Source organism: Salvelinus fontinalis, chromosome 41, assembly GCF_029448725.1.
Source record: "Salvelinus fontinalis isolate EN_2023a chromosome 41, ASM2944872v1, whole genome shotgun sequence".
Taxonomy (NCBI): domain Eukaryota; kingdom Metazoa; phylum Chordata; class Actinopteri; order Salmoniformes; family Salmonidae; genus Salvelinus; species Salvelinus fontinalis.
In genome coordinates, this window is record NC_074705.1 from 21,629,981 (window position 1) to 21,645,633 (window position 15,653).

General features: G+C 40.9%; 1 protein-coding gene across 3 annotated transcripts in view; it reads left to right on the forward strand.

The window, feature by feature from the left end:
- LOC129840582 (nck-associated protein 1-like) overlaps positions 1–15,653 on the forward strand; it is a 55,789-nt gene that overhangs the window by 23,517 nt on the left and 16,619 nt on the right. For all 3 annotated transcript variants that reach the window (XM_055908565.1, XM_055908566.1, XM_055908567.1), the window contains 6 exons: positions 2,375–2,431; positions 2,542–2,638; positions 2,970–3,076; positions 10,566–10,698; positions 10,812–10,893; positions 11,027–11,085. In XM_055908565.1, the coding sequence (XP_055764540.1) occupies positions 2,375–2,431; positions 2,542–2,638; positions 2,970–3,076; positions 10,566–10,698; positions 10,812–10,893; positions 11,027–11,085 (535 nt within the window). The remainder of the gene's footprint in view (positions 1–2,374; positions 2,432–2,541; positions 2,639–2,969; positions 3,077–10,565; positions 10,699–10,811; positions 10,894–11,026; positions 11,086–15,653) is intronic.

Sequence of the window (15,653 nt, forward strand, 5' to 3'; positions counted from 1 at the left end):
CTCTCACACCCTACAATAACCTGTGGCTAATGAGAGAACTATCCTAAATCGCCAGAACCTTAATAACCTATATATTTACACTTTATGTAGAATCCTGTAATACTTTGTTTGAAGTGAGACACCTTTGGTCGTTCTTAACACATCCATAAAGACTCTATTATCGCATGACGCTGTACTTCATTTCAAGTCAGACACCTTTGGTCATTCATGACACATACATAAAGGCTTAATGATGTAAACACAAATGTATAAAAAGTTATGAAATTATCACTAACAGCTAAAATAAATAAACATTAAAGACCTGTTTAAAGCATACATTTTCAATTATTTGTACATTTTTAAAACAATACAAATACGTAACGTTTCAAAGTCCAGCAAATCAATTGCATTGAACTTTACACAGTAGTGTAGCTTGTCTCCGAGCTGGTGGACGAACGGTTCTTGCCTCTGCCTGCTGGAGGTACTGCATGCTGGTTCCAACCTTAAAAGTAACAACAAAGTAAGTTAGCATGTCTTTTAGGAAATGCCTTTTGTCACCATCTGGATAAGAACATTTCTGTGCTTCGCCAGAAACTCTAAATGGGGTGATTGGAATCTCCATTCGATTCGTATTATTATATTCCTCTTTCATTTACAAATCGCATGACTATGAGATGTGGATGTATCTAAGGGAATTTGTTTAGCTGAGCCTGCTAGCTAGCTAAATTTCAAAATGATTTGAATAAACGACAGGTCGCTACAGTATGTAATCAAACTCCAACACTTAACTACTACAAGCTAAGTTTAAAAATACAATAAATATAGGTTAACTTGCTTGTTTTTCGCTGTCCGGTGGAACCACAATTGATTTGTGAACTCATATGATCAGTGTCTCGTCACCAACACAAAAAAAAGTACTTTGGTCACAAATTCGGAGATTTGCTAAATAAGTCACCCACGTAAATAGTATGTGTGAACAACCTGTATTTATTAATGTTAAATGAAAAATAATTGTCCAATTTAAGTGACGTTTTCATTAAATGTGGGTTTTAAAACATGTTCCAAGGTCATAAATGCCCCCAATGTGAATCACTGTATATGGAATACATATTGGCTTATAGAACAAAAACTATTCTGGGTACCGCAGTGAAAGTGTTGCTGGACTTTTACTCCACCCATTCCATTGGCGGCCACAATGCGAATCACTTTATGGAATACATAATCACCACGTCCTGAAAACCTTCTAACCAAACCACACTGCAGAGCATACACACTGAATTTAATGGCAACTAAACTCAAATAAAATGTTCTAAGATTTTTCACAGACCTCAAAAGCATTGTTGTGAAATGTGTTTATATTTAAAAAGTGTTGCCAAACTCTGGAAAAACCTGAAAAAATGGGTGAAACCCGAAACCTGGAAAAACCAAACTGAGAAAATGTACTTTGGGGAAAAAACACAAGTAAACAGACTTTCAAAGGCCTCATCAAAGTGTTTTGCTGTGTATGTCCTCTCATCCTGCAGCACGGATTTTTGGGAAAAGTTGAGGTCAGGTCCAATATTGACTATGCACCCGAGTAATAATAAACTATATAACATTTAGCAGGCGCTTTTATCCAAAGCGACTTAGCCCTGCGTGAATACATTTTTACTTATGGGGGCTCCCGGGAATCGAACCCACTGTTCTGGCGTTGCAATGCTCTACCAAGATACATGACGTGCTTATAAATGCTTTGTGAAGCCTCAATTTAATGATTCATAAGGCCTTTATTAAGCAGTACTTTTGCCACCCTTTTATAAAGCACAGGTTTGTCATATTTGACAGTGGGTTACGTCACACTGTTATGCCACATTTATGAACTCTTTATAAAGCATGTCGTGGTTATGAAGCCGTTATCAGCTGCATTTAAATTGGGACCAGAATGGTCAACTAAAACGTAACATTAAAATGTGACAAAAGATGATGTTGATAGAACATTGATTCAACATGTTTTTTCCTGGTGGGTTGAGCCTTGATTTTGAAATCTGCTCAACCAGTACTGGCAATGAATCTGCCAGATATGTCATCAAACTAGCACAAACGGCAGGACTGTTGAATTCTAAGTCAAGTGTCAACTCACTGCTGTGTAAATCCAAACTTGCTCTTCTGAAAGCTCAGTGTGGAAAGACCGCTAGCTGCAACTTTGAACTCGGGCATTAGTTTCAAGGGCAGAGTGTATTTTCGATCATAGCGGAGTAACTAGTCCATGTAAGAACCAAGTACCTTTGCAAAGAGAGAGAGACGTAATAAATGAATTCAGACACATTTTGTTGTACAAAATTAAAGTACCTTAGTAAATGTGTACAGAAGTCTCCCTTCACCTTCCATCATTTTAACAACGTCCGTTCTTTTCCAGCTACAATAAACGTCTAAATGACATCAAAGAATGCAAAGAACAAGCACTATCGCAAGCGTAAGTATATCGTCTTCATTGTCCCCAGTAGTTTTTTTTTATTATACTGCCTCGCAATAGAATGTTCATCATGCAAAATCAATAAAACATGAATTTTGCATTCATTGCAGTGGATCCATGCATAGAGAAAGGCGCAAGTATCTTAGGTCTGCCCTGAAAGAGTTGGCCACAGTTCTGTCTGACCAGCCTGGACTGCTGGGCCCAAAGGTAAAAATATCCCCTTTTTTAATCTGTCGATGGATATGTATTGTTGAATAAGTGTGCAATTTGCTTCTGTCACCGACAAGTCATCTTCAATAAATAACACACGTTATCTATGTTACGTGTAATAGTCTGAAGACGGAATTCAGCAAAACTTGGAGGACAGTGGAAGTTGATAAAGGCTTATTTTGATCAACTTCCACTGTCCTCCCAAGAGTTGCTGAATTTCCTCTTCACTTCAGTTTGCTCCTCAATTCATGTGTTTTGCATCTGTGTTCCCTTCCCTTTTGTGTGATAGGATGTCTGAGTCTAAAGGCCAGGTTGTTTTTCCCCACAGGCTCTGTTTGTGTTCATGGCTCTCTCTTTCGCCCGGGACGAGATCATCTGGCTCCTCCGCCATGCAGACAACATACAGAAGAAAAGCACAGATGACTTCATTGACAAGTAAGCTGTATTCTTAATCGTACAAACCATCTGTGGGGGATAATTGCAGATGTTTAGCTTCAAATGATTAGTGGTTTGCTTACATCCTCACCTGGGATGTATTCAATAGGAACCAAACGAAAGCAAACAGCCAAAATGTGGTTAGACTAAGGTAGCGGTGGGCGATAAATCGTGCTTTGGCTATTCATTTGCAAAAGTTTTTGAGTGTAATAGGAACTGCCTGTATCACGGGTAGCACATTTTTATGTTTTTGTTATAACATCAGCATTTGCGTCATCTCACACATCTGGATCGAGTGTGTCAGCCCATAATCAACCAAAGCACACCTGTGTCACAGCACATGCACCGTGTTTCAAAAAGTGATCTACCAATCACAAACAATCCTGACCTGCCTTACCTACATGTTGTAACCGCACCCATCGAATGAAGCATCAACAGCAGCAGTGCTAAGAGGTTGGTTCCATCATCACAGACAGCAGGAAAGTTGACTAAATTGACTTGATATACTTCTTTACTCAAACTATGGAAGATCCCTTGTTACTTTTGTTGGAATCGGCTAAACTTTGAGATATTACATAAATGATAGAGAAGAAGCCTTGAAAAGACAGTCTGTAGAAAGCGAGAAGGCTTTGGGATGTGTTTGATGGAGGAGAGCGACGTGTTGATATAGGGAAGACGGATGGATATATGTGGATTAGGTGGAGGGGTTGAGGTCAGGAGGTGAGGGGTGAGGTCAGTTCCTCTTTACCTCTATAGGGTACGTGAGACGTTAGCGTCCCACGTCTTCAACAGCCAGTGAAAGTGCAGGGCGCCAAATTCAAAACAACAGAAATCCCATAATTAAAATTCCTCAAACATACATGTATTTTACACCATTTTAAAGATACACTTGTTGTAAATCCAGCCACAGTGTTCGATTTCAAGAAAGCTTTACGACGAAAGCAAACCAAACGATTATGTTAGGTGAGTGCCTATTCACAGAATGAGCCAAAGAGAGGATTCACAAAAAGCAGAAATATAGATAAAATTAATCACTAACCTTTGATGATCTTCATCAGATGACACTCATAGGACTTCATGTTACACAATACATGTATGTTTTGTTCGGTAAAGTTCATATTTATATCCAAAAATCTGAGATTACATTGGCGCCTTACGTTCAGAAGTCACAAAACATCCTTTGATTTTGCAGAGAGCCACATCAATTTACAGGAATACTCATAATAAACATTGCTAAAAGATATAACAGTTATGCATGGAATTTTAGATGCACTTCTCCTTAATGCAACCGCTGTGTCAGATTTCAAAAAAGCTTTACGGAAAAAGCAAACCATGCAATAATCTGAGTTGGCGCTCAGAGCCCAATCAAGACACAAAATATAGCCGCCATATTATGCAGTCAACAGAAGTCAGAACTAACAATATAAACATTCACTTACCTTTGATGATCTTCATCAGAATGCACTCCCAGGAATCCCAGTTCCACAATAAATGTTTGTTTTGTTCGATAATGTCCATCATTTGTCCAAATTCCTCCTTGTTGTTCTAGAGTTCAGTACACTTTCCAAACTGACGACGCGCGAACAGGTCCTGCCTAAAGTACGGACGAAAAGTTAAAGTTATATTACAGTCCGTAAAAACATGACAAACGAAGTATTGAATCAATCTTTAGGATGTTTTTAACATAATTCTTCAATAATGTTCAATGCTCTAACGTGAACGCGCATGGTCAGAGCATGGCAGACTTCACTCATTCCTCTCTCCTTCGGCCCCACTAAACAGTAGAGGCATCAGACAAGGTTCTAACGACTGTTGACATCTAGTGGAAGCCTTAGGAAGTGCAACATTACCAATATCCCACTGTATCTTCAATAGGAGCTGAGTTGAAAATCGACCAACCTCAGATTTCTCACTTCCTGGTTGGATTTTTTTCTCAGGTTTTTGCCTGCCTGATGAGTTCTGTTATACTCGCAAACATCATTCAAACAGTTTTAGAAACTTCAGAGTTTCCGAAGATAAAGTTTTGTTAGTATGCTATAACTGTTCTATAACTGTATGTTTTCATTATTATTAGCTTGCTAGCCAGTGAGATCGCTAATCTGCTCATTTTGATGGGCCTCGTTCCAATACTCCAATATTCCAAAATATCATCGTGATGACGTTTGGTTTGGGCCTTGTTTCAGTGGATATAAAAGTAGTGTTATGGTTTTACATCAGTGCCACCTAGTGGTGGGCCATTCATATTATAACGATCTCATCTGTCAGTGGCTGGATAAGAAAGAGAAGTTATCACCTTATTGCCTTCATCAATTTAACCTTGCCAGATCAGTCATTACTTTAACAAGGCATGTTAAACATTTTTTTTAAATAAAATAATTTAATTCAATAAGTGGTTCTTATGGTTGTGGAAGGCTTATAATTATCCTAGGTATCATTTTACATGCCCTGAGCTCATTAGATTATAGCTGTATATTGATGTTTCATTGTACAGAAAGGCTTATTTAGAGAAATGTTTTAAATATCGATATACACTATGTGATAAAGAGTATGTGGACACCACCTCGTCGAACATCACATTCCAAAGTCATGGGCATTAATATGGAGTTGGTCCCCCTTAGCTGCTACAACACCCTCCACTCATCTGGGAAGTCTTTCCACTAAATGTTGGAACATTGCTGCAATTTCCAATTTCATCGATGGGGTTGAGGTCAGGGCTCTGTGCAGGCCAATCAAGTTCTTCCACACCGACCTCGACAAACCATTTCTTTATAGTCCTCTCTTTGTGCGCAGGGGCGTTGTCATGCTAAAACAGGAAAGGACCTTCCCCAAACTGTTGTCGCAAAGTTGAAAGCAAAGAATCGTCTAGAATGTCATTCTATACTATACAGCTAAGATGCATTGGGGCGGTTAGTTCTCTCCTGGCATCCGCCAAACCCAGATTCATCCATTGGACTGCTAGATGGTGTGATTCATCACTCCAGTGTGATTCATCACTCCAGAGAACGCGTTTCCACTGCCAAGAGTGTGCAAAGCTGTCATCAAGGAAAAGGGTGGCTACTTTGAAGAATCTCAAATATAAAATATATTTAGATTCGTTTAACACTTTTTTTGTTACTACATGATTCCATATGTGTTATTTCATAGTTTTGATGTCGTCACTATTATTCTACATTGTAGAAAATACAGAAAAACCCTTGAATGAGTAGGTGTGCCCAAACTTGTGACTGGTACTGTATACCGTGTATAAGTAAAACATGTATTTGAACTTTTAGGCAATATCGCCAACCCCTAGACAAGGGGTACTCACACTATTTGAGAAGGTTCGGTCACACACATTCCCTAGGTGGCATAGGTCAGGATGTATATTGTTATTTATCGGCGTAGTGACAAACCCCCACCTCGCAACACATGTACCCCAAACTCTTCTCACCCTTCTTTTTGGGCAGAGAAAGTGTTACAATTCTACACATTTTGCAATGTCTTATGTGTGTTCATAATGATACCTGAGTGACTCAGCAAAATCATAACTACTTTTTTGAGTTTGGATCCCGCTATGTGGTTGGCATCAGTTGCTGGGACCGCTGCTATGTCCAGTGATCGTACTGATCGGGTCTGAGGAGCTGTTTGGCCTAGCTGCTAACTAGCTGCCTATCAAGCTAGCATGGTTTTCTTGCTAAATTTGTTGCAGGCTGCTTGAACACAGCCTGCAACGCATTTAGCCATTGTGGCTGGGACTGCGGATTGTCCCTGGCCTGTGGCTGTCTAGACCCTGCTGTTTGTTGTTATTGTCTTCAATATTCTCTGCGACCTGCCCTGTGTCAAACTACGAAGTGTAACATTTTAACCTACATTCTTACCACAACAAAGACCAAAGCCAGCTGGAGTACCGTTAAATAAACAAATAGACCCCTCCTGCAAGCAGTTGATACAACAACAAGAAGATGGCTTCAAGTGTTTTGTCCAAATACTGGTGGAGTCAACTAATAAAATAATTGACGATCTGACGAGAGATCCATGACCTGAAGAACAGTTTGCAGTTCTCCAAGGGTCAGCTCGATGAGTTTAAACAGGAGAACGGCAAGATGACCGCAATCTTTAGGTCATTGAAAGAGGACATCAGTTCTGGATGTGAATGACGTAGAAATCAGATTATCTCAAGGGACAATCAAGGTGGAACAACATGGTTGTGGGCGGAATTGCAGAATCTCCACATAAGACCTGGACGGAGTCTAAGGATAAAGTGGGGGAAATAATCTCAGAGAAACTAAAGATGGACCACAGGAAGACTGAGGTGGAGCACGCCCACTGGACTGGAAAACCCACCACCGGCTCAGGTGACAGACCCAGGCCAATTGTAGTCAAGTTCCTGAGGTTCAAGGACAAGGTAGCTGTTCTGGAAAGACCCAAGAACTTGAGGGGAACGTATATCTTCCTCAACGAGGCCTATCCTGAAGCTGTGCGCCAGAAGAGAAAATAACTTATCCCAGCCATGACAGCTGCCAGAGCTCGTGGGGATATTGCTTGCATCCGCCATGACAGGCTCATTGTCCACCCTTCCTCTCAAAAGCCTGGAAGGGATGCGAGAGCCAAGCTTATTGGTTCGTAGTTTCAACCCCACAGCGCACACACCAACTGATTAATGGATAACTTGCTAACATCAGATAACATTAATATATGACTCATTTCCTAAACTCACTTGGATACTTAATTTGATAATACAGCAGTAGCAATACAAGGATATAACATCTATAGAAGAGACAGGTGCTTATGGGGGAGGTGTTGCTGTATATATTGAGCCATATCCCTGTCATACTTAGAGAAGATCTTATGTCAAGTGTTATTGAAGTGTTGTGGTTGCAGGTTCACCTGGCACATCTAAAACCTTTCCTTTTTGGGTGTTGCTATAGACCACCAATTGCTAGCAGTCAGTATCTAAATAATGTGTGAAATGCTTGTTATTGTATCTGATGTAAACAGAGATGTCTACTCTCTTGGGGACCTGAAATTATCTAACACTATACACACACATACACATGGATCTTTCATTGTAGATATGTGGTTGTGGAGCATGGGCCTGAGGGCACACACTTAGTGTGTTGTGAATTGTGTATTGTTTTTCAAAATGTATAACTGCCTCAATTTTGACAGGCCCCAGGAATAGCTAATCCATAATAAACACAAAAACTGCAAGTTAGAATTTTGTAAAGTTAGTTTGGTGGATTTGTTTTTGATCAATAATGACAAACCGCCTGGCATTGACAACTTAAATGGAAAACTACTCAGGATGGTAGTTGACTCTAGCCACTCCTATATGTCATATCTGTATTATGAGCCTAGAGGAACGTCTTTGTCTTTAGGCCTGGAGGAAAGCCTAATTCATTCCGCTACCCAAGAGTGGTAAAGCGGCCTTTTACTGGTTTTAACAGCAGACCTATCAGCTTGCTGCCATCTCTTAGCAAATTGTTGGAAAAAATGGTGTTTGACCAAAGATAATGCTACTTCTCTGTAAACAAATTAACATCAGTCTTTCAGCATGCACTCAACATGTATTGCACTGACACAAATGACTGATGATTGGTTGAAAGAAATTGATAATCAGAAGATTGTGGGAGCTGTCCTGTTAGATTTCAGTGCAGCCTTTGATATTATTGATCATATCCTGTTGAGAACTTATGTGTTATGGCTTTTCAACATCAGCTCTGAATCCACGATATGGCAATCTATCTAATACAACTCAGAGGGTTTTCTTTAATGGAAGCTTCTCTAATGTCAAACATGTAAAGTGTGGTGTAACCCAGGGCAGCTCTCAAGTCCCTCTTCTCTTTTCTAGTTTTACCAATGACTTGCCACTGGCATTAAACAAAGCATGTTTGTCCATGTATGCTGATGATTCAACCATATATGTATCAGCAACCACAGCTAATGAAGTCCCTTTAACAAAGAATTGCAGTCTGTTTTGGAATGGGCGGCCAGTGATGAACTGATCCTTAACATTTCTAAAACAAAGAGGATTGTATTTGATACAAATCATTCCCTAAGTTCTAGACTGAATCTGGTAATGAATGGTGTGACTGTTGAACAAGTTGAGGAGACTAAATTACGTGTTACCTTAGATATTAAACTGTCATGGTCTTAACATATAGATTCAGTGGTTTTAAAGATGGGGAGAGGTCTGTTAGTGAAGAGATGCTCTACTTTCTTGACACCACACTCCACAAAGCAAGTCTTGCAGGCTCTAGTTTGATCTGATCTTGATTATTGGGATACCGAGTGGCACAGGGGTCTAAGGCACTGCATCGCAGTGCTAGAGGCATCACTACAGACCCGGTTCAATCCCAGGCTGTATCACAACCGGCCGTGATCGGGAGTCCCATAGGGCAACGCACAATTGACCCAGGCCATCATTGTAAATAAGAATTTGTTCTTAACTGACTTGACTAGTTAAATAGAAAATAAAAACACATTTGGTCAAGTGCTGCAAAGAAAGACATAGTTAAGCTGCAGCTGGCCCAGAACAGAGCGACACGTCTTGTGACTCATTTGTAATCAGAGGGCTAATATTAATACAATGCATGACAGTCTCTCTTGGCTAAGACTTGAGGAAAGACTGACTGTCACTTCTTGTTTTTATAGTAAACATTGTGTTGGAACTTCCAAATTGTTTGCATAGTCAACTTGCACACAGCACTGACACACACACTTATCCCACCAGACATGCCACCAGGGGTCTTTTCACAGTCCCCAGGTCCAGAACAAATTCAAGGTACAGTATTTTAAAGAGCCATAAGAGCATGGAACTCCCTTCTTATATAGTGCAACTGAACAGCAAATCTGGTTTCAAAAAATAAATAAATCAACACTTCACGGCACAACGCCTCTCCCACATGTGACCTACTTGTTGTGTGTATGTACTGACATGTATGTGTGACTGATCGACGCATACACACACATTTTTAAAAACATTAACATGTAGTGTGTAAATAAAAATGATTTTGTCTAATGTATTTTCCGTTATATGTCGGACCCCAGTAAGACTAGCTTGACGCCATTGGCGTCGGCTAATGGCGATCCTAATAAATAAAATAAATAAAAAGCAAATTAGGGCCCCTTGGAGTCGAGAGTCCTGGGCACGTAATCTGGCCATAATAACTACAAGATTTAGATGGCTGGTTAGCCTTACTTACCTACCTAACTAACATGGGCTAGTAGGTGATCAACTGAACATTTCTGACCGGTTATAAATAGCTGCCCATGCAATACTGCCCATGCAATACCACATTTTGAAATTGCACCTTGTGCCTTCTACAATTACAACTCTCAACAGCAGGGAGATAAAAGCTGACGGATTTCCTGAAGTTGAAATACTGTTGAGTATGGCTTGGCTGCCTTAGACTAACCTGAACTCGTTCCATAAGAAACACTTGTTTTGCTACAGTGTTCACCAATCAATACACCCCCTGACTTCTCCTTTTCTCTTGTTGCTTCTCAGGCATGTTGCAGAGCTCATCTTCTACATGGAGGAGCTCCGGGCACACATCAGGAAGTACGGTCCCGTAATGCAACGGTACTATGTGCAGTACTTGTCCGGCTTTGACGCTGTGATTCTCAACGAGCTTGTGCAGGTGAGACACCCGGGGGGTGTACACACATTAACCTGTGCACGCTGACACATGTTTTTTGCGTTCAACAACATTTTGCAACAACAAGACAGTGACAAGTAGATCTCCCCTTCCAGAACCTCTCCGTCTGCCCTGAGGACGAGTCCATCATCATGTCCTCCTTTGTGAACACCATGACCTCCCTCAGCGTGAAGCAAGGTATTCAGCCCTGACACTTACGATACTCGCCTGCCTGCCCACTACCTCCTTCCCAAGTGTTGCTATATGTATAGACACTGTGGTGGGTGCCGATGTTGACACCAGGATATGAGTGTCTGTGCTTGTGTTGCAGTGGAGGACGGAGACGTGTTTGATTTCCGGGGCATGAGGCTTGACTGGTTCCGTCTACAGGTAAGCCACTTCCAGCCCAGGACTGGTTATGGTAGCCATAAAAACAGTCCTCATATTACAAAGCTCAATAACTCTATGCTACCCTAGTTATACCCTTATGGGCCAGTTTTTTTTGGACCCAGATTAGAATCTCCTTTGGAGGTGCTTTTTAGACTAGTATTAGGTTTAATTTGTGTCTGGGAAGCTGTCCCTATGAATATTATGTTTATTTGTAAACAATCTGCTACATGCCGTATTCGATAGGGGGGTACAGCTAGCGATTTGGCCGTTATTTAGCGAGTGAAATGTTTTGAGAGCAACATAAATTGAACTAAACAGTTACGTTTTGGCATTGTGTCCTGGTTTACTATATGCTAGTTTGCAGCATTTACAGCACATAAACAGTGGTGTTTACCCCCTTAATTCTTTACAATATAAGACTTTGGGGTAGGGGGTATTGCTGAACTGACATGGAATTGTTTTAAGCTGGTCATACTATGGATCATTTAGCTATTTGGTTTAGAACTTTAGGACCCCTTTAGGTATAAAAAAATATACGGTACCAGTCACAAGTTTGGACACACCTACTCATTCAAGGGTTTTTCATTATTTGTACTATTTTCTACATTGTAGAATAATAGTGAAGACATCAAAACTATGAAAGAACACACATGGAATCATGTAGTAAACTAAAAATATTTTATATTTGAGATTCTTCAAAGTAGCCACCCTTTGCCATAATGACAGCGTTGCACACTCTTGGCATTCTCTCAACCAGCTTCATGAGGTAGTCACCTGGAATGCATCTCAATTACCAGGTGTGCCTTGTTAAAAATTCATTTGTGGAATTTATTTCCTTAATGCGTTTGAGCCAATCAGTTGTGTTGTGACAAGGTAGGGGCGGTATACAGAAGATGGCCCTATTTTGTAAAAGACCAAATAGCTCAAATAAGCAAAGAGAAATGACAGTCCATCATTACTTTAAAACCTCTACGAGATCGGGGTGTCCCCACCCACGGGACGGTTGAGCTAATGTGATGGGATGCTAATTATCCATCATTTATGACATTCCTGGGAGTGTGTAAACTTACATTTTTTATTACCATATCATTTTTGGATGTTCTCTATATTTATGTACTTAAATGTATCAATTGACCAATTCGGCACACTTGGGCAGTCTTGATACAACATATTGAACAGTATTGCAATGGTTCAATAGATCAGTCTAAAACGTTGCACATACACTGCTGCCATCTAGTGGGCAAAATATAAATAGTCTTTCTCTTGTATTTCAAAGATGACTGAACAAAACAGAATTTGAAATCGCATGTTTTTTTCTTTGTATTATCTTCTACTAGATCTAATGTGTTATTCTCCTACATTCATTTCAAATTTCTGCAAACTTCAAAGTGTTTCCTTTCAAATGGTATCAAGAATATGCATATCCTTGCTTCAGGTTCAAACCATCATTGGCTATGATGTAACTGGCTCTTATGAGGAACGCGACAGGAAAGGAAGACCCAGAGTTACCTCTGCTGCAGAGGTTAAGTTCATTAGAGTTACCAGCCTCAGAAATTGCAGCCCAAATAAATTGGTGCCGGAAGAAATGGCAGCAGTTTTACAGGCGCCCAACCAATTGTGCTATCATGTGTTGTTGATTTCCGCGTTATTTGTAACTTATATTGTACATCATGTTTCTGCAACCGTAACTTACGGCACAAAAATCTTCTGGATATCAGTACAGCGATCATTCACCTCGGATTAGACAAAGATTTTTCTCCAACAAGCAAGACGCACAGGACATTCTCCAAACACCCGACGGGGCCAACGTCCCCATTATTTGCAAGAGGAAGAAATGCAAGCACAGAGGACACAGAGCAGGATGCCTTGTGAGAACCCGCTGAAAGGCGAGTGGGAAAGCTGCCGTTAATGTCAATATTACTCGCCAACGTGCAATCATTGGACAATACATTAGATGAGGTACGATCACGAATATCCTACCAACGTGACATCAAAAACTGGAATAGCCTATGTTTCACAGAATCGTGGCTGAATGACCACATGGATATTCAGCTAGCGGGATATACGCTGCACCGGCAAGATAGAGCACACTCCGGTAAGACAGGGGGGGTGGTCTGTGCATATTTAGCTGATTTGGCATGGGTCCTGAGATCCTCAAAAGGTTCTACTGCTGCAACATCAAGAGCATCCTGACCGGTTGCATCACTGCCTGGTACGGCAATTGCTCGGCCTCCGACCTCCGACCTACAGAGGGTAGTGCGTACGGCCCAGCACATCACTGGGGCTAAGCTGCCTGCCGTCCAGGACCTCTATACCAGGTGGTGTCAGAGGAAGGCCCTAAAAATTGTCAAAGACCCCAGCCACCCCAGTCACAGACTGTTCTTTCTACTACTGCATGGCAAGCGGTACCGGAGTGCCAAGTCTAGGACAAAAAGGCTTCTCAACAGTTTTTACCCCCAAGCCATAAGACTCCTAAACAGGTAATCAAATGGCTACTCGGACTATTTAAATTGTGTTCCCCCCAACCCCTCTTTTACGCAGCTGCTACTCTGTTTATCATATATGCATAGTCACTTTAACCATATCTACATGTACATACTACCTCAATCAGCCTGACTAACCGGTATCTGTATGTAGCCTCACTACTTTTATAGCCTCGCTACTGTATATAGCCTTGCTACTGTTTTTCACTGTCTTTCTACTGTTGTTTTTAGTTCTTTACTTACCTATTGTTCACCTAATACCTTTTTTGCACAATTGGTTAGAGCCTGTAAGTAAGCATTTCACTTTAAGGTCTACACCTGTTGTATTCGGCGCACGTGACAAACTTTGATTTGATTTGAAATAAATGCTTCACAGATTTCAAGTAACAGACGCATCTCAACATCAACTGTTAAGTGGAGACTGCGTGATTTAGGCCTGCCTAGTCGAATTGCTGCAAAGAAACCACTACTTAAGGACACCAATAAGAAGAAGAGACTTGCTTGGGCAAAAAATGGACAGACTGGTGGAAATCTGTCAGTGTCTTTGTGAGAAGCAGCGTAGGTGAACTGATGATCTCATGTGTGGTTCCCACCGTGAAGCATGGAGTAGGAGGTGTGATGGTGTGGGGGTGCCTTGCTGGTGACACTGTCTGTGATTTTAATTAGAATTCAAGGCACATTTAAACAGCATGGCTACCACAGCATTCTACAGCAATACGCCATCCCATCTAGTTTGCGCTTAGTGGGATTATTGTTTGTTTTTCAACAGGACAATGACCCAACACACCTCCAGGCTGTGTAAGGGCTATTTGACCGAGAAGGAGAGTGATGGAGTGCTGTATCAGATGACCTGGCCTGGGATGAGTTGGACCGCAGAGTGAAGGAAAAGCAGCCAACAAGTGCTCAGCATATATTGGAACTCCTTCAAGACTGTTGGAAAAGCATTCCTCGTGAAGCTGGTTGAGAGAATGCCAAGAGTGTGCAAAGCTGTAATCAAGGCAAAGGGTGGCTACTTTGAAAAATCTCATATGAAATATATTTTGATTTGTTTAACACTTTTTGGTTACTACATGATTCCATATGTGTTATTTCATAGTTTTGATGTCTTCACTATTATTCTACAATTTAGAAAATAGTCAAAATTATGAAAAATCCTAGAATGAGTAGGTGTTTCCAAACTTTTGACTGGTACTGTATATAAAAAGAATATTTGATACAATATTGATTTTGACCTTTTCTACTAAATCCCAAAGAAACGCATTGAATAACATTCATAAATGGCATAAAGGGCAGTTCAAAAAACAAGAAACACGGTTTTGAAGTGTCTGTTTAGGAGCTATAAAAATCTCAGGAAATGTACTGTTAATTTGGAAAGTATTCAGTCCCCTTGACATTTTCCACATTTTGTTAAGTTAGAGCCTTATTCTAAAATGTATTACATTACCTGTCTCTCTTTAATCTACAGACAATACCCCATAATGACAAAGCGAAAACGAGACTCGAAATTGAGCTGAGGTGCATTTCCATTGATCCATCGTTCAGATGTTTCTACAACTTGATTGGAGTCCACCTTTGGTAAATTCAGTCTATTGGACGTGATTTGGAAAGGCACACACCTGTCTATATAAGGTCACACAGTTGACAGTGCATGTGAGAGCAGAAACCAAGCCATGAGGTCGAAGGAATTGTCCGTAGAGCGCCGAGACAGGATTGTGTTGAGGCACAGAGTTGGTGAAGGGTACCGACAAATTTCTACAGCATTGAAGGTCCCCAAGAACACAGTGGCCTCCATTCTTAAATGGAAGAAATGTGTAACCACCAGGACAGCCCAGCCAAGCTAAGCAATTGGTGGAGAAGGGCCTTGGTCAGGGAGGTGACCATGAACCTGATGGTCACTGACAGAGCTCCAGAGTTACTCTGTGGAGATGGTTGTCCTTCTGGAAGGTTCTCCCATCTCTGCAGCACTCCAACAATCAGACCTTTATGGTAGTGTGGCCAGATGGAAGCCACTCCTCAGTAAAATGCAAATGAAAGCCTACTTGGAGTTTAGCCAATAGGCCCCTAAAGGACTCTGACCATGAGAAA